General features: G+C 37.7%; 1 protein-coding gene across 1 annotated transcript in view; it reads left to right on the top strand.

The window, feature by feature from the left end:
- Positions 1 to 25083, top strand: part of LOC145984107 (KICSTOR complex protein SZT2-like) — a 324200-nt gene that overhangs the window by 190010 nt on the left and 109107 nt on the right. The window contains exons 18-20 of the mRNA XM_083117530.1: positions 2169 to 2409; positions 3214 to 3427; positions 10107 to 10237. Coding sequence (XP_082973656.1) covers positions 2169 to 2409; positions 3214 to 3427; positions 10107 to 10237 — 586 coding nt within the window. The remainder of the gene's footprint in view (positions 1 to 2168; positions 2410 to 3213; positions 3428 to 10106; positions 10238 to 25083) is intronic.

Raw genomic sequence — 25083 nt, 5'->3', positions numbered from 1 at the left:
CAAAGCGAGCTGGATACCCAATTCCTACTGCTGAAAGCCACCTCTGACCTAGGGTGTTTCCATATCAACACGAACACAAAATTGGGATGTTCTAAAACTGATTTAATATTTAATCCTAGATACAATCTGAAAGGCTACCATATTTCTTTGATTTTGTCTGTATATTAATTACCCCCACCATGTGCTTTTTCACTGTTCGCCACAAGGGAAATTTTCACACATCACAATACACTGTTCTTTCTCACCTTACATGAAACACAGAAGCTGTCTTTGTTGTTCTTGCATTCACCTAAGTCTTCATACTTCATTCCTGGCTAGGATTCCTCAATGGGGTGTAGATTCTATTTACTGTTCATCACAGACTTTGGCACCATTTGCCATCCCAGGAAAATTACCACCTCCATCTATGTATGTTCACAACAGACTGGCTTGGCTTGTCTTTGTTCTGGTCCCATCTTCCAGTCCTCCTCGAAAGCTGTTCTCGCATTGGCTGGCTAGAGAGGCTTTCAGCTCAGAGAGCCAATGGGAGCTCAGGTCACAAATTCCCACCACACTAGTCAACTGAGGGTTGTACGCTCTTTCTCTTTTCTCTTTTTAATTCATCCTTTATTAAAGCCCCTCAGCCACAGCATTTTTTTTATACTGCCATTAAAGATATAACACTGATTGCCAGTAACCGTAATAATGGTGTATAAGTTCCTGTTGGTGGTAATATGGTTAGCTACCCTTGCCCAATGCACTCCCACATAATGGTTGGTTGTACTATATTTTTATCCAAAGGGCAGTCACACATCATCACATCAAATCCTGTAGACTTCATAGCGCAGGGGATTGGATATTTCTCTCTTATCACCACTAAAATTGTGACTTACATTCCCCTTACACTCTGAATTTTACAAAAACCTTGTGGAAGTTCCGGAAAGGAAGACATGGCTGGCCACACACTATCAATGTTGACCTGAATTGTTATTGTCAATGTAACCTTTTACCATGTTTTGATTTAAATTAATGTTTTATGAAGATTTTCAGTAGGGCCACCAATGTTTCGAAACAATTTACAATATTCTGATGAATTGATATCAACCTTGTGAATGATCACTTATCTTTGTACAAGTTATTAACGTTTAACATTTCCAATAATGTAAGATTTTTGTAGCCCTTCTGCTACACATACCCTTTTAATAAATTCCTTGCCCTTAATGCACAATGTTAAGCTGGTAGTGCCTAGTACATTTAATTGTAGTTTGTCAGAAACTTGTTTATCAGCTACAAGGACAACAATCCTGTCCTGAATCATGTCGTCCTTTAAATTACCAAACTCACAGTATTCTGCCAGTCTATGCAGATTCATGATAAACACATCAGCAGGTTCCTTCACAATTTGTATTCTGGTATTAAACTTATACCATTTGAAACTTAAGTTGCAATGTGACAGATACACAGCATCGAACTTGCTCATCAAATCACTCATCAAACATAATTCAGGGAAACGGTTAAGCAAAGCCAAGATATCAAATCATAAGTTTGCTGTTGAACTCTTGCATTCAACCTGAACTCAGCCACTGCTGCCACCATGTCATGTTTGTAGGGGAGAAAAAATAACAGCTGTTTCTGGCTTTGTGGGGAGAACATACTGCGTCAGATACTGGCAGTTTGCAGCTTTGATAACCTAGGTGGCAACACCTTACACGACATTTACCCTTAATAATCAATTTCAGGGATATATAAAAGAGTGCCCAGGTACTTCACAGAAAAAATATTGTGGAAAGGTTTATTTATAAAACATTCCTTCAGTTATATTATAGAAAGTATATAAGCTTTTCTTAAATGTTACACAAGAAAGGTTTCCTTGTTCATAAATGTGAATAAATTTAGTATTTGTTTGTGGCATATCTTTCAATATTCTGTTTTTTGTGCCATTACTTTCTCACGAATCTGATGCATACTCTGCCACTTTCCTAACCCCAAATACCATCAAACACCCCATGTGGAACCAAAAGTTTGCAATCAGTATTAGGGAAAATACAGCAAACAATTTTTAGACAAGCATTTCCCAAATGCTAGATGCTCCTCTGGGTGCAGAAGCATTCATATTAAGTTTGGTCTATGTTATATTTTGTATTATTTGCAACATACAAAATCTAACACAACTTTGTTCTTCTACTTAGGATGAAGAATGCAGCCAAACATAAAGACACTGATGAACAACAAAGAAAAGCTGCTGGAAATCATAGTGGTCAGTCAACTAAACAATATAAAGATGAAACTACTTGGTATTTGCAGAAATCTTTATTAGGTGGTATCCTACTGTTTGAACTTCTGCTGTGTGAACCATTCTTCTATGCTAAATTTCATGCTCTGGAATGTTCACGATTGCAGTCAAAAAGTTCAACTGCTCTCATGTCACAGGTAAAAGTTCTTGGATTTTTAATATTCAAATGTAAATTCAATTGTCGTCATTGCTTTAAATATGTAGAAGAAAGACAACATTTTTAATGATTGATAAAGACCTCTGTTCAAACTATGTTTATCCTGTTTCATATTTTTGTAGTTGCCGCAGGGAGTCAGAATTTTGTGTGTGTTTCTTTCAACATTTGCTAAATACATACTCTGAAAATATTATCTGCAGGACCAAGCTATGCATAACAAATATAGTGGAACCCCCATTTTACATTCCCTGGTTTTGCATTTTCCTGCATTATACATTCAATCTTCATAGTCCCAATAGAGCAAAATGTCATAAATTTTTCCTAGAATGTACATTTTCCCGCATTTTAAGTTCTTTCATCTTGGTCCCTGGAAGAATGTAAAATCTAGGTTTCACTGTAATCCAGTGTACAAATGTTATAAATGTGGCATCACTGACTCCTTCTTTCTCCTTAACGTTTATTAGTGAAATATCTGGGCATTGATTTTTAATTTCATTCAGCTTTATGAAGCTCTTTACAGAAGCTACGTCGATTAGTCACATAATTTATCTTGTAAATGCCACTTCTTCACTTCAGTGTCTGTCCCTGCAACCTCTTCCCTTCCCCATAAATCTTCTTATGCCCTTTACTCTACATGTCAACCAACCATTTTTTTTTTGTTAAAATTATGAACTATATGCATAAATGCCACCATGCTTATACTTTTTTGATCATTTTGGGCTGCTTCAATCATAAGTTTAAAAATTACGCATTAGTGTCAGTTATGGAATATTTATCTTTACAGTTTACCATCAGCTTTCTAGATGAGTGTGACAAGATTAAAATTCTCATGCATCTCCATTCTTTTACCTATGATTATCACTTAAGAAGCATCCATTCTTATGTATCAGGAAGACAGTCCATTCTTCGACATGGTTACCATTTGACAAATTTTCTGGATGACTTTATTAAGTATTACTCCAAAGGACCAAACTTTGCTAGAAATCTTGTTTATTCAGGTGAGTGTATACATTTGATAGGATTGATGATAATGTAACAATTTGATATGTATTGCTAAATATTGCTTACAAATAGCATTATTTGTAACCATAAAAATCTAGCATTAATCACAAAACAAAAGTTTAACAACGAGAACCATGTTGACATACTGAAGTTTCATGCTTTTTTAACCTATTTATGACACATGTTAAAGTTTACCTGTAAACCCACTATGAACAGGAAGTTTTCAGGCATGTAATTTTCAATGGTGCAGACATGTACGAAACAAAGTTTAGAAGGACAGTATAGTTTTTGTTTGTTTCTGGAAAACGATATAGCTCTTCTGAGAAGTAAAGTTTTGATATCATCCTCTCATCAAGCACAACAATAATAATAAGAAAAATAGAAATTTGTACAAAAATATTGTTTCAATGAGCCACTATGACCCCACAATAAACCAAATTCAATATAAATATTCAGTGGTGTAGCACTGTTGTGACCTACACATGTGCAAAGTTATGTTGAAAATCATTCAAAGAGTTCTGTTATTTAAAGGCAGAATTTTTGCAGGTAGATGATCATTAAATGAATATGAAAAAAGCCAAATACAGCACTAATGTGCTTTGAGGCATCTATATCCAGCTTTGAAATTATAAATTCCATCTTCTGGCACATATTCTGCAATAAATGTGTTCCTTTGCAGTCTCAATCTCACTCCTAATCTTTAAGGGACTGTCATACTGATCTCTGTGAGAGTTATCCTTAGTCCTTGATTTTTACCATTAATAGGGCTCATCTGAATAACTACCTTGCCGGCACCTAAGCCGAGCTGATTGGAGTATTTTTTAGCATGCAGTGGAACTTGCCATCCTAAAAACATCAGAAAACTTAAATGAACATGCAGGACCATTAGATAAATGATGGCAATTATTATTAGATAAACTACCAACAAAAAGTGCAGTGTTTCTGTGTGGAACCCTGAAAAACAAACGACAGTCACATCACAATAAACAAATGGCCAACAGGAAGTGCAGCCATCTTTACTTCCTGTCAGCCAGGTGGCCATATTGAATAGGACAGTCAGCTGCCAGTCAGAGATGGAGTAGGAAGGAGTGACAGGAGTAGGAAGGAGTGACACACACACACACACACACACACACACACACACACACACACACACACACACACACACACACACACACACACACACACATATATATACATACATATACATATATACATACATACAATAAATTTGGATTGAAATTGGTTTATATATATATATATATATACACAGGGTGTCATTTTAATGGCACCCACGGACCACAGATTCGTGTAGAGGACATCAAAACAAACAACTTTTCTCAGTAACATTTTTGACGTTGGTGCGTCAATTCGACGCTACAGCCGTTCAAAAAAGACCGTTTTGCCGCCTGGATGCTGGCAACCCAACACAACATTTGATCGTATCTGTGACGTCATTTCCTGCGGCGAAACAGCTCACGGTAGGGTTGCAAGGATCACACAAATTTTGTGAAAAATGACAAACTACCAACCACATTATTAGCTGTAAAACGAAGCGAGAAACACGTCCAGTAAACCGAACATCATAGCCTACCAGCCAGAAGTTCAGCAGTCATCTCAGAAGAAGGGGGAAGTAAACCAACGATATGAGAAATGGTAAAAAACGTATTCAAAATGAAGTGTCATTATCGGATTTTAACTCGGCCTACATGTCAAATATCATCAACAATAAATTGTATTGTACTTGCAACTTACATTTGGCTGTTTACGCCCAGCTACATGTCAATTATATTTGCAAATCTGGTTGCAAGGTTGATATCTACAGGTTTGTGTCCAGATGCCTTGTGGTACTTTGTGCTGATAACGGAAGTATCTGAGGTTCACGTTGTTACATTACGGCTAAAACACGTGCAACCACAGTAACAATCTAATGATGAATCAGTAGCGAATATACTGCCCGGTTCAGAGTTGCAAACTATTACATGTGTATCCGGTGCGTAGATAAACACAGTCGTCGGAGAGTTTGTTTTACTACTATTTATATCCCTGTATTTTCAACCATTTTTGTCACTTGCCTCATAATGCCCTGAATATACATTATATTATGTGTTGCTTATCTTTGGAATTTTGAGTTCTTTCATTTCTATTTTGTCATCTGTTCAGCGTGTCACAGACAACTAGTATCAGAAGGACGAAGTGGATAGACTAAATTGTAGATGCCAACTTGGTAACTAGATTTGCAAATATTTGACATGCAAGCTGATACAAAATTCGATATGACCACTTCCACTTGAATTCTATTTTCTTTTTACCATTTTTCGTATCGTTTGTTTACTTCCTGTTAGGTTACAGAACGTGTTTTCTCGTTTTGTTTTACGGTACATAATGTGGCTGATTGTAGCTATGTCATTTTTCACAGAATATGTGTGTTCCTAGCAACCCTGTAACGCATCGCTTCACGACGGGATATGACGTCACAAATGCAATCAAATGTTGTGTGTGGTTGCCAGCATTCAGGCGGCAAAACGGGCTTTTTCGAACGACCGTAGCGCCGAAATGATGCACCAACGAGAAAAATGTTACTGAGAAAAGTTGTTTGTTTTGATGTCCTCTATACGTTTCCGTGGTCCGTGGGCGCCATTAAAATGACACCCTGTATATATATATTGGTAAGTGTGAAATTTTAATATATTTTCTAATTCTTATCTTAATTATTTTTATTTTCACCACTTAATTATTTTGCAATCCATTACAGTATGAAATGTTTGTTCGTCGAAAATACAATATTAACACAAAATGCATGATAAGAATACACTACCTATAATTTTTAATCTCACAGTAGTTCCAGGTATGCCTACATTTTTGACATTCATTTTATTTTTCACCCTGTGTTTTTCAAGAAAAAAAGTACATTTTTTAAATGACACTATTTATATATATATACAGGAATAGGATGAGAAAAGGTGCCAGAAGGGTGGATAAACACAAATGAAGAAGGAGACAGTAAACACTTACCTCACAAAAAAAAAAAGTTTGATATTTCGCGACCCCTGTCGCATTTTCAACGGAGAAGAAAGAGATCGTGGTTACGAAGAGTAGAGGCACAGAATACTGATGGCAGTGTCACTACCATCAGTGTTGCCAGAAACAGTGGATAGAAAACAAAGTTACTTTCACCAGTGTTTACTGCGTGGTGGGTGGGTGGTTTCGGGAAGAGGGGAAAGGGTTATTGGTTGGCTAGGTTGAGTCTGAGGGGTATAGTGGTGTGCATGCCTGATATATAAGTCCACTCCCTTGAACCTTAGGATGAATAATCACCGTTCCTCCACCCAAAACTCTGATTTCACTGTTGCCATCCACACCAACAGCCATATTACCATCTTCAAGAACTGTTTCCATGTTGCCATTATTCATCTTTTACCCCCACACAGACACGTCTTTTCGCAGGCGATGGGGAAGGGCCTATATATCAGGCATGCATGCCACTATACCCCCCGGACTCAACCTAGCCAACCAATAACCCTTTCCCCTCTTCCCAAAACCACTAACCCACCATGCAGTAAACACTGGTGAAAGTAACTTTGTTTTCTATCAACTGTTTCTGGCAACACTGACGGTATTTACGCTGCCGTCAGTAGCCTGTGCCTTTACTCTTCGTATCCACAATCTCTTTCTTCTCTGTTGAAAATGTGACCTGGGTTGCGAAATATCAAACTTTTTCTTTTTTGTGTGGTAAGTGTTTACTGTCTCCTTCTTCATTTATATATATATATATATATATATATATATATATTATTAATACAACTTTTTAGGAAACCATGCAATATGTGTTTGTTTTTAACCACTGACAATGCTGGAGGGGGCGGGCACCCCCCAGTCAGACACTTTGCTCCCCCAACTAAAGTTAATGAAATATCGAATAATAGAGAGTTCATTTCTAAGAGTATGATGATTTTCACTATTTCTAAGTGGTGTATTCTGCATGATATCACTTTTCCTGCTTATAATACCAACTTGACTAACAAATATTAATTTGTTTTAGTGTGTGTGTGTGTGTGTGTGTTTGTTTTTTTGTTTGTTTGTTTGTGACTTTCGTTCAAGTTTTGAGCGCCGACCTGGCCATAGGCCATTTCTCATTCATTTATATCCTGTAATCGTCACGATTAACCAGTTTTAAGAACTGGAAAAAAGCGTTCAATGTGGATGGATTTAAAACATCACGAACACTCTGAGGACCACAAAACATCAATTGTAGTACGGGCAAATAATTCTAATCGTGTGTCGTTAGTGGCAACACTATTTAGTGAAATACATTCAAAGGTGATTCAAGATTTCGTTGGTTGGTTGATTTGGTGTTTTTAGTCCACTTTATGCACATTAAGGCTAATCGAGACTGAACCTACAGTTTAAGGTTCCTTCACTGGGTATCGAACCTGGGACCAAAAGTGATCCAAGAAAGCCGACACTACATGTCAGTTGTTGTGGATGCATCATGGTTTCTTACTATTCAGGGACATTATTTTTGAGATGATGAATTTGAGGCAAACCTTACCAAAGAGAATTTCTTCGATACTCGTGAAGGTAATATTAAAATTAGGGCATATTATTCAGAAATGTATTGAACTTGAACCTTAAAATGCAAATTACACTCAAAATTATATTCAAGACAAATTAATCTGCATAATGTCAACACTTTTTCTCAGCAAAATAAGCCAGGAAGTGGAAGAGGCAAAAGTATTCGCACTGATGTCAGATGAAGCAAAATACATTGCAAGATAGGAACAAGAAATATATTTATATCATGGGCAGGTAAAAGAATGCCTTTTAGGATTTGCCACTCTTCAATCATTAGAAGCAGGTTTGCTTTTTCTCATACATATCAAAATCGAAGAACTTCTTCCCAAGAACTCCATAGGTGCATGTAATTGTGTAGCACAAACATACATTGGAGTGGTAGAGTGAGAGGTGCACCATGGTCAGAATATTTCTTGAATTATGAGATAACTGTAACCTTTTTCAGATTTTTATACCTGTGATAACATTTCCCTGAAAGATGAAACACAGATTTTGCCCAAAACTCTTCAGCATTACAAAGATGGAATGAAAATACTTCACTTAATGGATTTAGATTTCTTCGAAATCCTAAGAAAGTAGAAATTGCCATTTCACAAGACTCAGCATGTGAAAGAACCTTTTCGTGTTTGAAACCTTTGAAATGCTTTGCTTGAAACAGGATACCGGATGCCAGCTGCCTCATTTCGCTGTCTTTGCTATTGAGAAGGTATGTCAAGTCCTGGACGTACTGAAGGTGGGCAATGTGATCTCGAAAGCACATACAGCAGAATTGCACTTCACTAAGTGACTTTCATTGTTTCTAATACTTAAGAGATTAATTTCTTCCAACATCATGTTTATTTTGCAAGAAAATTAAACTCTTTGAAATTTTTTTTGTTCGTCATTTATATTATTATCTTATAACTTGAATATTTATATCTGTAGTTTCATCTCAAGATAGATGATGAATTATAAAATTATAAATGTCTTCCAATACTGAAATACGCCACTAGAAACAGCGCAACTTGCGGCAGTTCCCACAAATGGAAAAAAGAATTATGCCTTTATTAAAGCGAATCATGTGGAGATAAACTCGTAATGAAGAAGTAAATTTAGGCAGTAAACATCCACTCTGAATAAAGGACAATCACAAAACACCATAATGAATATAGCTAATAATAATATAAGTATTATTATTATATATTTCTATATATATTATATTTATATATAGTGTTTTCGGATGTTTCAATGTGACTGCCCCCCATCAATTTTGTTGCCCCCTTCCACCCCCCCCAGTCACTTTTCCCTGGTGCCGTCACTGGTTGTAACTCAAGCATGTTATGCATACATGAAAAATGTAAAACTCGAATGAAATATCAGATGATGTTTCAGAGAAATGGCATGAATGTTATAGTCACAAGCTCTTGGTCGAAATATGTAACATCCATCTGGAAGTGGGTTAATCTTGAATTTGAGTTTTCATTTTAAGTCCACTTTATGTACAGGAAGGCTAATCTGGACTGGACCTGAAGTTAAAATGGGATCCGAACCACTTTGTGCCTCCACTGAAGGTTAATCTTGCATGGACAGAAATTGACCAGCTCTCTTCTAACAAGAGGCATTAAATTATTATTTAATAAGATTTACTCTTGTAATATCTGTTGGAGAAGTACCTTTTCTGATGGACTCTGTGTACAGCATGCACTTAAAAACAAATTTTTACATTTCTTACTTTCATATTATGTATATAAAGAGGAAACAAATAATTTTGAACTTTCTTGTCATTTTGTGAGTTCAGTTCAATATTTTTATTTTTATTATACATAGACGACATTAATGCATTCAATATGTGCGTTAAAAGTTATCTAAATAGAAAAGTATTTAAGGTGTTCAATTGACTTGTTGTATCTGAAAGAAATACAATGAATAAAGAAAAGCATATGTAGAAAGTAAGTATACTATTTAGTACAACACATATAATTGTATTTCAGAATGATTATATGAGATGATTATAAATAATTTCAAAGCAGGAAAGTAACAGTAAGTTTATTACTTTTTCCCATCATCATTTTCCCCAATTACTAATCCTCTGAATAAATCTATTTTTGTTTATTTCAACAGATGTACTAACAATAGAAAACACTACAACACCAGCTCTTCAGCTGTTTAATTACTTATTGAGCCATGAAAAATTTTACAACATGGAAGTTTTTCGTATGGTTCCCCCTTCTCAGGATTTGGATACTGCTGTGGTATGTTTTGTTTTTTCTGTATATATTCCCTGTTGTTTGCAATGATATAGACCAGTGTGATTGTAATCAATGGAGTAGCATGCATTTAAACAGGTTGTTTGCAAGAGAAAAGAGAAAATTAAATCTATGTTTTTACATTCCTGAATTTTTCATATTCCGGCATAATATATTATATTCTCTGGTCTCGATGAAGCAAACATTATAAAAATTTCCTGCATAATATGTTATTTAGCCGCAGTCTCCTGAAAAGTAAATGAACAAGGTTTCATTGTACTGGGTCTTTACAAATTAGGTCCCTGATTGTAACTTTTGAATGAATTGTTACATGGATATGTACATTGCAACAACTGTTTTAGAACCTATCTAAATTTCATAGAAAAATTACAAGTGCTCTATGCACTGGTGTAAACAAGATTTTTTTTAAGAGGGGGCTGGACTTGAACCTGGATGGTGTATAGGTGCACAGAAACATTTCCCATATGTACGTATATTACGTATGTATGTATGTATGTATGTATATATATCAGGGATAGAATGAGAGTGAGTGCCAGAAGGGCTGATAAACGAGAATGGTGTAGGAGGCAGTAAACACTTACCACAATTGAAGAAAATTCTTATATTTCGAGGTTGAGCCTTATTGTCACGTTAGGTAGAAAGCACGAAGTAAACAAAAGCTCTTAGACCCCAACACCTCAATCAGTGCCGGATCTACAGACCACAAAACCCCGCAGTGCAGGGGGCATCCCCAGCCATTGACATAGTACAGGGTTCGTGTATATATAATTATAAACGTACTTACTAAGGGGTACAGAAAGAATACAATATATACAGCTAAAGTTTAAGTTCCCTGTGAACATAGCACCCTGTCCCATGAAGGCACATTTAGGGTATATGGGAGTAGGGCCACACATATTTTCGATGTCAGACATCTAGGAGGTGATGTGATCAGCACCATGCTCCGACTGCCTTTACCCACCTCCCTCACCGTATACCATTTGATTTGAGGTTGGATGGGTCCTGGAGCCACTTTATGCAGGGACAAAGCTGGAAAAATTCCAACCTTGGATCACTCACCGCAGGTCTCCGCGGGGGAGTCAGGTTAGAATTTCACGAGAAAAGCAGTGGTGAAGTTTTCATCAAACTATCTTTAATCTGACAAAAGTTATGACTGAATGATTGCATAACGCAATACCTTGGGTATGATACGATTGTAACAAATGTATCATTTTTTTTGTATTTTTTTTTTTTTACATCACCATGGGCGACGAAACCGAGGGGGTGGGTGCAGGCCCCTCCAGTTCTCGTTTGGCACCCACCTATAGAAGGCCCAATGTATATCTTTTAACATATTACATAAGTTTTGCACAGAAACTTCGCACTTCGTGTGTTGGTATACCTGTTATTAGGAGGAAGAAGATCAGAAAAATTACCAGCATTATGAGGAACTTTTTCATTGTGAGGTATTTTTGGCGGTTCCTCGGAACGAGAGAGCACATATTTTAATATTATGGCCGAACGGGCAAAGGAATGTTTAATGTCGTGGTATTAATCAACGAAGGGTACAAAGATCTACATTTTGATATAAGATAGAACAATGTCAGACAATTGCACTTGGAGTTATGCTACAAGACAGTGCAGTTTTTCTGCTTCCTCTTTTCGGGGCATTGTACCTGAACGTGTGTATCAAGTGTTTATCAGTTCCTCTCAACGGGGCTCTGTGCTTATCACCTACACATAACGTGTGTGTCGTTCAAACGATACCTGAGACATCTGCGGTGTGTGAAAAATAGCAGAACTACATCAGCGGTGACGTCATGGCGGAGCAAGGTAGGTCATAGGGGCAAGGCCTGCGGTTGGAGAGAACAGCGTGTTCAGATCTCCCTTCCACTTACATGACTCAGCATTTTTCACTGAGGGCTCTGAACGTTGCGTTGTCCACAGTGCTGCATAAGTTGCAACGCTGGAGAATGCAGCGTTGCTACATCATTGCATACATGGGAAATGTTAATGGTGATTCACGATTGCATTCTGAGCGAGTTCGTTGTGTGATAGTAGCCGTATTTAATATATCGGTTTGAGCTTGGGCAATTATTACTTACGTGAAATTTAGAAGATTTCACACTTCCGCATTGCACAATTTAATGGTTCAATCCTATTAATTTCGAAGATCCACTGTCTTCATTCACAAAAGGGTACGGCGTTTGTAGCGGTACCATCTTCAGTCAGAGACGCGGTACCATCTCCGCTTCAAACGCCGTACCCTTTTGTGAATGAAGACAGTGGATCTTCGAAATTAATAGGATCGAACCATTAAATTGTGCAATGCGGAAGTGCAAAATCTTCTAAATTTCACATAAGTAATTTTAAACCGCGTTTACCGCAACCATCATGAATTGGCCAATTATATCTCGTATTTCTCGGAAAAGATATATATTAAGGAAGAATTGTAGCAATCTGCCCAAGACCATGCGTGAGCGACCAAAGAATATTGTTGGAGATGCTTGTGTATTTCCTCATCAAGAAAGCAAACTATCAGGACTTCTTCATGTATTAATTAACAAAATATTCAACCAGAGTTCCTATACTAGAATATTGGTAATGATTGCGCTTAACCTAACTAAAGCACAAAAGCCAGATACAGGACAGTATAGTACAAAAACAACATACATATTTACGTTCTTAATTGTGGTCTAACTATTTGTTTTCTCCACCTACTCCACTTGTTAAAAATTTGCATCTCCTCCTTTGTGGTGACAGTGGCATACAACTTCAGCCTCCTTCCCGAAATACCTTCCACCCTTAAATTTTTTCTTTCGTCACTAGAATGCAAATGCATATGTTCAAAATTGGCAAAATACGTAGTTAAACATTAAAAAGAATAGGGTCTACACTAAAATTTCAATATTTCTTGTAATACATGTCTCTAAAGTAAGGTAGAATGCACACAGAACCAACAGGCGACACGTGGTGCTTGAGGATTTCACCAATCCAACGCAAGTTTCTGCGTCGTATCATGCCTGTCGCTACGTTGTGAAACGTTGCTGCGGATTGACACGATTCCAATCGACATATGTTATATGCACTTGCTGCTTCGGAGTGAAATCCACGTGTTGATCTGAAAGCTATAGGTGACAATCAGCATGGAGATATCAAGCAGTTTTCAGACCAAAGCGACACACAACACATGTCTCTTCGGAACTAGTGAATCAACATCAAAGTTTCACACCTTAGCGGTAGCCCCAGAAGACTGAGTTCGACTGGTGAAATTCTCAAGCACCACATGTCTCTTCGATGTGAAATCTCTCAATCAGAGAAGAGCCCAGTTTGAGCGACATGTAAAAGCTCACTAAAGCAACACATACACCGCGCACAAGTGAACAGACCAAATCAATTTGATGCATGGCGAGAGCGACATAGTTGTTTCACACCCAAGTGACAAGCACGCTGAAACGACACCACACGCATGATTTTAAAGCAATGAAGGTTTTGATTTCCGGTGGGGCCTAGCACTGTGCACTTGCCTACACAGGGGGGAGCTGATGGGACAACGGCTCTCCAGAAATTTTAAGAAAATCCAAATTTTATAATGAAAATTTGTTAAGAACTCAAAGAAAGGAAAGATGTAAACGCAAACCTCCCTTAAAGTTAAAATGACACCCGATAACCATTTCTCTATTCGAGTGCAATTTTAATAGAGTGAAAAGATCAAAATGTATGATATATTTTATTTGGTATCCTGCAATTCTAGAACAAAGCTATGTACTATACACCTTTACAATTTCAGCCCCTCCAGAACAAAAGCCAGTGGCACGGTGAGAACAATTGGAGCAGACTGTGATATCGAAAACCAGAAAACTTAGGCGTCCAGAGTTCATTACCCGGTTGAGGCACATTGTGGTTCGGATCCCACTTTAAACTGTAGGTTCAATACCGATTACCCTTTCAGGGCATAAAGTGACTAACTAACTAACTAACTCTCTAGCCTTCTTAAACCCGAAGGTTCATGGCTGCTGCAACACAGGCCTTCCATCTGTCCCTATCCTGAGCAAGATCTATATACTCTTTTCCATCCCTACCGATTTCCTTTAGGTCCATCTCAACGTTGTCCCTCCATCTTCGTCCTGGCCTTCCTACAGGTCTCTTAACATCAGGTTTCCAACAAGAATCTTGTAAACTCCTCTTTCCTCTCCCATTCGTGCCACATGTCCTGTCCACCTTCTTGATTTAATTATTCTAATAATATCTGGACATGAATAAAAATTATGTAGTTCTAAATTGTGTTACCTTCTCCACGCACCTGTCTCCTCATCCCTTTTAGGTCCAAATATTTTCCTAAGGATTATTTTCAAATACTCTCATTTTATGTTCCTCTTTCAATGTAAGGGACCAAGTTTCACACCCATATAATTCTACAGGCAAAATTACTGTTTTTTAAAAAATCTTACATTGAACTTGATTGAAAATACATTTTTGCTTGCAAGTTTAAATATATATATTAATAATAATAATGTTAACAATAATGACTTTAATAGAGTACGTGATAATGTACGAAAACATTGAGAATTTGATCAAATTGTCCTTTGCTTATAGAGATGTTACTGACGCAAGTATTGATGGAATAAACTGCAATGAATTTTTTGCTACCCTTGAAAAACAAAACCAAAGAACGAACCAGAGAAAAATTCCCAACTCCCCCCCCCTACCCTGTCCTGTTTAAGTGGGGGGAGGGTGGTCGGATGCTCAGCCTAGAAGCTTGGTAACTCTGAACTACCCTTTCTTTGTCAGTGCTGGGGGGGGGGGTCGAAGAAGTGTTTGCACACCCTTTAATTTTCTTCCGCACCCCTTTTTCAACCATTAGCACTAACTCTTAGAGTGCCATGTAATCTCATGTCATATTCAGCGCCAAATGTTACATTCTGAAGTGATTGATTGATTGATTTAGTTTATTTTACTTCACGTTTTGTGCCTCTTGGCTAATTTGCGAAGATGGGGATGAGGGATAAGGTGATGAAATTGATGAATGGACATTTACAAACAACCAAGCCTGAGCGGGATTCAAACCTGGGACCCCTAGCATCGCAGCGCGATGTGCTAACCACTCGGCCACGGGGTCCGTCAACGTTCTGAAGTGAGACCGCTGTTATTGTTTACAACAGGCAAACATTGATCGCTGATTTCTTCCCTGTACTGTCGGCAGTTTATAAAGACAAGCCGCCATTGTCTTTCTCTTGTCAGCATTGTTGTTAAGAATTGTTTCTTCTTATGTTTCAAGTAGTCTGTGTTTGTCGATAAATGCCTATAGCTCAGTGTCAGGTGTTTTATGTTATCTTTTGTATTCTTGATACAAAGATACTCAAGTTTGGACTCCAATTAAAAATTAATCAGTACACCTACATAAAAACGAGATACATCAAAATTTAACTGTTTCAATTCTGTGGCAAGGTACAGTAACCTATTTTTTCCGAGTATGCTTTCGATTTTTAGTCGTCTTGAGAATATAAAAAGTGCGGTTTTTTGTGTTTTCCAAACAAGAAATTCAAGAAATTAGAAAATTGCGGTCCGATCGTGATGAAATTTAAAAATGCAGGTAAAAAGGTTGTAAATAGAATTCTTAATTTATATTTTTTTCTATCGGCTAAAAATTCAATTTTGTCTTATCAATTTTCTGAAACATATTCCCTCCAATACCGTGGGAAAATGTCTTGCTTGCCTCTCCTTGGAAAAAATCCTCCAATTTTCGATGTATGTTATTGGCCTCCCTTGAACAAGCTGTTCTTTTCAAATTTTTAAACATGTCTTGTACTAAAACTGAGCTAAAATGAAACAAGTCACTGGTAATTGATTGATTGATTGACTTGGAGTTTTAAGTCCACTTTATGCACAGAAAGCTGCACCTATAGTTGTTTAAAGTGGGATCCGAACCACTATGTGGAAACACATAGTTGTTCGGATTCCACTTTAAAATGTAGGTCCAATCACAATTAGTCTTTCTGTGCATAAAGTTGACTTAAAACAACAATTCAATTCAATTATAATAAATGCTTTCATTATAATTTATTAATCCTAATTATTATGCAATGAAATATATATATTGATACAATAAACCCCTTAAAATGCAGAAATTTGATATTGGAAATGTTAGTAGATCAAAGAAACAGGTGTATATAATTTTACTCTTTGTGTCAGGCCCGTAGCTAGTATTGATCTCTAGGGGGGCTGACAGTTTATCAGGGGGGAGGGGCTTTATAAAATGAGTGACTTTTAAAAAAGTTTCACATGAAATAAAGGTAACCTATTTTGTGTGTGTTAAGGGGTCATTAATTTAATATAAAACATTGAAGAAATAGAAATATAATACAAATAATACCCTCTTTTTCAATATCTTCTAAAACACGGTCATCTCTCAAAGTGTCAATTGAATGCTACTGACCTCATTCCTTACTAAACACTTCATACACTTTTGATTACACAAATATTTGTATCCCATATGAAAAATGCACAATATTCAATAATAGTGACTACAGTACATACCTCTGCCTTAAAAAAGTTGGATTCGGCGATTCTTCATGTTGTTGAACCTGTGAAGCAGTCTTGACATCTATGTTCGATGCTCGTTTCTTCTCAAATGCCAGAAAAACAAGATTTGCCAGGAGCTTGCTGCACATTGACAATCTCTGAGGGCTATTGATGCGGGTTAACACAGAGAAAGTGGATTCACACAATGCCGTACTGCATGCAAAAGTTCTTATGCCAGCAAGTAGAGCATAAGTGTCTTCATAGGCTGTTCTAGTTTTGTACAGTTCTTCAAAAGTACAGGGAATCCAGTTTCTTGAGATATGCATTGGCAACAGTTAGTTCCTCTTTTGACGGAATGGTGATTCCAAAGGCTGATAAATATTCAATGTTGCTAAATTGAAGGAACTTAGCCGATGATATAGCCTCCAATAAGTCGTTGTTATTGGTAAAACATCTATTTATTTCTGTTAGCACAAGATCTAAACATTCGTAGAATATTTGTGTGAGAGATGTGTGCTTTTCCTCTCCTAAGACGTCAGTGATAACGAAGTCTTGTAACTGTGTATTTTGTTTTCTCTTTCTTGTGGGGTGCTCAACAATCTCGTCCTGAATTCCATCCTCTTCTAGCAGTGCATTACTTTCTTGCAGAATGCCTTCGTACACATCTTCCTGACGCATGCTCCTTAATGTTTCTGTGGCAGCTTCAATCATCTTTCTACCAGCATCCAAATGAACATTATGTGCTCGAAGCATTTTATCAACTGGGCTTAATATTTCAAGGATCTTTTTCATGTACACTAAGCAAAACCAAAACTGAGGTTTGCTAATGACTACAAGCAAACCAACACTTGCTGCTACGTCATCCCCATTAAAATTTCCATTTTTCACCAACTGCAAAACATGAATTATATCTTTGTAGTTTTCAAATATTGTTCTCGTCATTTTTAAATGTCCTGACCAACGTTGTTCTAAAAGTCGCGAAAGACTTCTCCCCTCGTATAATATGGCAACTTTTCGCTTTTTTTAGAAAATTGTGCAACATGGAACTTTGTTCGAAAAAGTGTTTAATTGGAGAAATTTCATCCAAACATTTAACAATTACCAGATGTAACTGGTGGTTAAAACAATGAACATAAGGAATTAGATGCCCAAGCCGTTGCTGGATTAAAGCTTGCACACACCCATTTTTCCCACTCATAACTCAAGCCCCTTCAAAACACTGGCTGAGATATTTAGCACTATCCAAACCATATTTCTGAAAAATATTTAGTGTTAGATCTGCAAAAGACTCTGCATCAAATGCTGACAGTGTTTCTATGCACAGAATTGATTCCATGACTGTCCCATTCTTTACATAGCGGATTCCTATGGCTACATTTTTTCTGTTGTTTTTATCTTGTGTACCGTCTTCAAGCAAAGTATACAAAGGAACATCTGTACTATTAATGTCACTAACAATGTTTTCACGTACAATGTCAGCCATTATTTCAATAATGTCATTTTGAATTTCAGGGGACAAGTAAGATGCGTTTTTAGGCACCTGCTTAAAACAGTCTGCCAGTTTCTCATCTTTTCGAAGTGTGAACTCGAAAAGATTTCGAAACAGGCTTTGTTCTTCATGTTCTTCTAAGTGGTACGTTCCCCTAAGAGGCAATTCGTTCATTGCAAGGAACTGAATAACTTCAGCAATGCTCTTGATATAATATTGATTCTTTTTAAGAACATTCTGATTCACTAGTGTAGAGATAGTTTTTCCCATCAACGAACGGTTTTGCTTTTCTGCCCAACTTGGCATTGCTTCTACGTGTGTAAGTGTCGCATCATGTTTCACTAGCCCTGCTTTGGTTTTATCAAGAGCTGCCTTCTAGTTCTTAAAGCCTTTAAATGTAAAGGCCACTTCTTTGCATCCGAAAGGCCGATATTGTCTACAAGCATATCAGAATGCTGCATCTAGAAATTGTGAATACTTTAACCATTTGAATCTTTTAAACCAGTCACTTTGAAAACATCGTCCATCAGCATTTCGGGGGTAATGTTTGAGTTTTAGCTGTTTAATTTCCTCACCTGGTTTGAAAATGTCCTTTACTTCTGTAGGCAAGAAATCCTCTTCTTGATTGGAGGCAGCCGTAGATGGGGAAAGAGTAGGTACAGTGGTCGCCGTGGTCAAAGATTCAGATGTTTTTTTACAAATTATAAATTTATCCATGGTGCTGGGAAATCGTTAAAATCTCACAACACTACACACCAAGGATGAAACATGGTTATGTTATTCGTCACTAAAACCACTCACTATCACATGAATCAGTTTTACGAAGATATGAAACACAATAACACCCGCGCAAATGTGAAACCTTCTTTACACAAACGAAGAACTCAACAAAGTGTCTTTGTCAATGTTTTTCCCCAACAGGGCATAGGCAAGCCCTTATATTCCACCCCCAACCAGGCAATAAAACTCCCCTTCGCAAAACTTGGGAGCCGATGACCTTTGATGCAGATGGAAAGGACCTGCTACAAGGGAAAGCCGAAAGAGGGGCAGCGAAGGTGCATAGATCCCCTGTGGAATAACTTTAGAGAACCTTCTAAATACTTCCTGTTACTTAAACTTCGGTTTATAAACAAGATGAACAAATGTGATAGCTGCTCTTCATGTTCTGTGAATTTATCCTTCTATCAAGTTATGAGCAAATAATATCCACTCTCTACATTTTCACTTGTCACGGCAAACAAATTATGCAATAGTTTTACCTAATACCAGGGGGCTGACAACAACGCCAGGGGTGGCTAACGACAATGCCAAGGGAAGCTCAGCCCCCCCTGACCACTGCCTGGCTATGGGCCTGCTTTGTGTTTAAAGTAATCAAATTTTGAAGGAAAATGTAACTCACTTCCACTTTTGTTATCTAGTATCTAGTGGAGTGACCTACTAATCCTGACAGCAAATTCAATGAGTTCATGATATTTATCCTGGTCAGGGTGTGGCTGTCTTTAGATTGTGTTTCTGTTATCATATATTTCATAATTCATCCTCATTGCCGCAATTAACCTGTATACATATAATTCTGACCATAAATAACAAAATGCAAGTAAGAGCGTCTTTATATTTATGATTTTCTTTTCATCAAAATTGTGGACATATGCATATTAGGCTCCTGATGTCTGTAAGAAAAATTTGGAATTTTATTAAATTTCTTGCTGTGTCTCATTGGGCTTGAAATTTATTACTTCACAAGAAAATCTGCATTATGCTATCTTGCATTATGAGCTATAAAAGTAAATAAATTGATCAAAAACTTTCACAAATCGTATTTTAATACTGTCATAAACAGAATAGTGGATTGAAAGTGCATGGGTATGGTTTGTGGTGTAGGCAGAGGGTGTCTTTTTAAAGATATCATTATCTGAGGATTTCCACCAAAGTCAGTTAAATGTTTTTAGTGAAAAAAATAGACTTACAGTTTCCATACGTCTGAATTACTGGTTCTACAGTGGCTTTTGTGACGTGCCCATGTAGTTGATGTGAGTTATAGCCCCGTATTTGACCCTGGTTTAAACAAAACAGAAGTCGAATCCATGAGAAGATTGCAAAATTTTAGACTATGCTAAGAAGAATAAGCCATAACCAGTGGCGTAAATAACCCCCGCAACCCCCGTCATGCAGTGGTGTGGGCGCATGAACTTCGGGGGCGCATTAAGAATGATTAGGGTGACCAGACGTCCTCTTTTATCCGGACATGTCCTCCTTTTTCGGTGTCTGTCCGGTGTCCGGGCGGATTTCTGAAAAATCAGAAAATGTCCTCCTTTTTGGACCATTGTCAATATACTGCTCATGAAATTGTTCTTCGCATAACGATCACCACTTGTTATTTTACGTCCAAAAACCTCACTTGGCGTGTTAAGTATTCGAGCAATGCTCACTGATCATCATCTGCGATCCGAACCACGAACACTTTACACGAATCAGTCATCAGATTCCAACTCCTCGTTGCTTTGCCCGCTGAACGCGTAGATACTGGATGCGTCCCAGATGCAAGCGGAAACGTATATAGCCTATTTCTAATCTGTGCGCATATATTAGTCTGTGCATTAGTGATGGGTTCAAGCCGTTCATTTGTGCGAGTCGACTCATGAGCGCTCGCTCACTGAGAAGAGTCGTTCAAATGAGTCGTTCAAAAGAGTCGCCAAGCTTCTTTTTCTCGAAACACATGCCTGAAGAGGGGGAAGGGGGTAGGAGGTGTTGAAGCAGATGATTGTATTTAAGTAAACGAACACAACGTACGTCCTTCAAGATTAATAAATTGTATTGCATTTTTGTGTATATGTGTGTGCGTGTAGCCGACTAGATGGCCAAGATTCTGAAGTAATCGACATTTGATCTTGCCACAGAAGTTCCCGGGTTCTAGTCCCGGTCTGGTCAAGGATATTCTTTACGAGTGTCCCTTCATCTATATCATCACGCATCATCCTCATCGTCGCGATTACTTAAAATTTGAAGAAAAGCGGCATAAAATAAGAAAAATACAAATACGATTCTGTATGTGTATGGATATACATATATGTGTAAACAGTAAACACACACACACACACAAACAAAATTTATTGCACATACTTGTTTTCATTACTCTGCCTCATGAGTGAGATTTTCTATATTTGTATCTTGTTTCAGTTTACATTTCATGCTGCGGATAATGCAAATTATGCAGTACGATAGCATACACAGAAATGCTATATAATTATATCAACCTTTTATTAGTAATAACGTGCATTTACATATTCTTCCTTTTTTTCATTCGATCACTGGTTTTAATTTCGCAACAAATGTGAGAAAGCGAGTCAACAAAATGCACTCCAGATCTGCGCTGCGACACATCATCGCTCGTTCACGACTCTTGAAACAGCACGAAGAGTCACAGCACAGTCCCACGACTCTTTCCCCATCATTCGTTCACGACTCTCGAGACGGCACGAAGAGTCATTAAGCACCTTAACGACTCGCTCGCCTTAGCGACTCTTCTGCTCACTCATCGTTCACGACTCTCGAGACGGCACGAAGAGTCGTGGAGCACCTTAACGACTCGCTCGCCTTAGCGACTCTTCTGCTCACTCATCGTTCGCTCGCGAGTCGCGAGCTCTCTTACACAAGGCGCGGCGGCGGCAGTCTCGCCAGCAGACTGGATCTACAGTTTAAAGTAGGATCCACCCGCTCGCTCTCCGCGGATGGCTAACAGCTGTGTTTAAGAAATATATATCGCTCTTGTACATTATCCATGTCCATCCCATATCCATAGCTTTTTGTTGTTCTACAGTCATTCAATATAAGTTTCTGCCAATATCATAATGTATGATCGAATTTCTATAAAGCGGGCCAAATTATACGTATGTATTTTTTTTTAATGTTGCTTTCTACTAGTAAAACACCTTAACACGTAGGCTCACCGCAGATGGCCAACAGCTGTTTATATCACTCGTGAACATGACCCATGTCCATCTTACGTAGTTGTTCCTAATTCTGCAGTCATTCAATAAAAGCTTTCTTGCAGTATCATGTACGATGAGATTTATGATTAAACTTCTATATTTATTCTTTAATGCTGTTTTCATTAGTAAAATATTTACACGTTAATGTTAATGAAATATTTCACGTCATATGAAAACGATTTTGTCAGACAATGTTTAAAGTCCACTTTTATGCTCCAATAGGCTAATCGGGTCTCCCCGATGGCGTAGTGATAACGTCGCCGATAATCAAGGGATACCGTGTTCAATACAAAGTGGAGGTTCGGATCCTCCTTTAAACTGTAGGTCCAGTCCCGACTATCCTATCTGCACATAAAGGCTAATCGGAATATTGTAATCAAGAGGTCTGTGCCTAACACCTTCTCAAAATTTTTACAAGACTCCCCTAATATTTTTTACTAACATTTAATTTCTTGTAATTTTAGCGCTAATGGTTTGGCCGAACTTGAAACTACAGGACAAATTTGTTGGCTGTTCTTCGCTGCCCGTCATGGGCTGAGGTTGCGCGCTCTCTCTCTGCAAACAACACTCGCGAGTCGACTCTTTCCTTCGTTCAAAGAGTCGCTAAGGTGTGCCACGACTCTTTGAACGAAGGAAAGAGTCGACTCGCGAGCATGCTCCTTCCCCTCTCATCGTACACGGCACGTTTCAGCCAGCTTTACGGGAAAAGGAACAGAGAGGACCCCCTCCCTCTCCTCTCCTCTCCAGTCCCCATTTGCTGCCCGCAGAATCGACTTGCTTTCTTTCAAAAATTCCGGCCGCCAGGCGAGTATACACTTGCGCATGCGCCTTCCTCGCAAAATTCGTGGAAAGGAGAGGGAATAATGGAATAATAGTTGCTTGGCGGGCGGAGGAGTCGTGGCACACATACGACTCTTTGAACGTGTCGTTCAATTCTGGTGAACGAGTCGTTCACCGCTCACAAGAGAGAGTCGTTACTTTTGAACGACTCGTTCACGAACGACCCATCACTACTGTGCATTAACCTTGTTTACGAGTGCAGCTTTTCATTCGCCGCAAGTTTTATCTGTGATACACGTGGGTCATACGAGCGATACAGAAAAATGTGGTGAGAATTTTCTTTTCATGAAATGCCGAAGCGAAAGTGTAAATTCACTAACGATCTCGAAAGAAAATATCCTGCTTTTAAGGAAGGAAGAAACAAATATGAAGCTGAATGTAAGATATGCACTGCTGGAACTTACGTCTCAGTAGCAAACAAAGGTAGGTACATGTAATAATTCAACACGTCTGTGAAGTTCCCCACATTTTCTTCAGCCACAAATACAAGCCACGCCCACAATACCACAAGCCACATCCACAAGAGCAGGGTTGCAAGCCGCGAATATCACGAATTTCAGTGCATGGTATAACGCACGTTTTCACGCAAAATAAGCTAAGTAAACTATGATTATACACATACGTAATGCTTAAATACATCATTCTATTAAAAATATGGTATATGAAATAAAGAAATTACTGTCACACCCCAAAAATAATACATATACATGCCCTAGAAGAAAGACGTGTTTCTCGCATAATGATACCGGCCGCGATCCAGCCACGAATTTTAACACGAGCCACAAATGATAATTCTAAAGCAGAGACCTAATAGAAATGGGATATTATGAATTTAAAATAAAGAAAAAACTTTAACGAACAGTATGAAATAAAAAAAATATTGTCACACCCCACAAATAATAAAGATACATGTCCTAGAAGATAGACGTGTTTCTCGCATAATGATACCGGCCGCGATCCAGCCACGAATTTTAACACGAGCCACAAATGACAATTCCAAAGGAGAGATCTAATAGAAATTGGATTTTATGAATTCAAAATAAAGAAAAAACATCAGCGAACAATATGAAATAAAAAAATTACTGTCACACCCCGCAAATAAAACATATACATGCCCTAGAAGATAGCCGTGTTTCTCGCATAATGGTACCGGCCGCGATCCAGCCACGAATTTTAACACGAGCCACAAATGATAATTCTAAAGCAGAGACCTAATAGAAATGGGATATTATGAATTTAAAATAAAGAAAAAACATTAACGAACAGTATGAAATAAAAAAATTACTGTCACACCCCACAAATAATAAAGATACATGCCCTAGAAGATAGACGTAGTAAGAACACATGTTTGCATATGGAAAGTAATAGTCATGTTTCCAACATTGCAACCATTCATTACATTAAAATGTATTATCAAATAAAGCAAATTAAACACGACGTACTGAAAACGAAACCAAAATTTAAAATTATCGTTACAAGGGCTAGATTTAGTAGTGTTTACAATTTTAGATTGTTTGAGATTTAGTAGTGTTTATAATTGTAGATTGTTGTGTTTGGAGTGTTAGGTGTGATAAATCATTTGCAAGGTTTTTTTTGGGTTTTTTTCTATAGTGTGTGCATACAGCCAAATTTTAAGAATAAATGGTGGAAGTACTTTAGGATGAAATAGCCTATATCTGTTGTTTGTTGTTTTCATACACTGAGACACATTTCATATTGCAAAAAGCATCGAAATCGATCGAATGCCACTTTTAATGCTAAAAAAATAGTGATGGAACGAAATTGCAATTATTATTAATCATAACACTATTCATTACATAGTAGCATACTTCATTGAGTAGCTATCATAAATAGGGTCAGGGAATTGACAAATCATCTTTTTTCTGGGCGTTGAAGAGAATACTAAACATGAAACTAGTCTGTTTCACTTCAGTCAGAACCAGAAAATATTGTTTTTATTTTGCATTTTCTGCCCTTTTGGTTTTTAGTCCATTTATGCAGTATTATTCCTG

This window comes from Lepisma saccharinum, chromosome 2 (genome assembly GCF_977018435.1).
Source record: "Lepisma saccharinum chromosome 2, izLepSacc3.1, whole genome shotgun sequence".
Taxonomy (NCBI): Eukaryota; Metazoa; Arthropoda; class Insecta; order Zygentoma; family Lepismatidae; genus Lepisma; species Lepisma saccharinum.
Note: the sequence above shows the minus strand (reverse complement) of the source record. Positions and strands in the feature narration are given on the sequence as shown.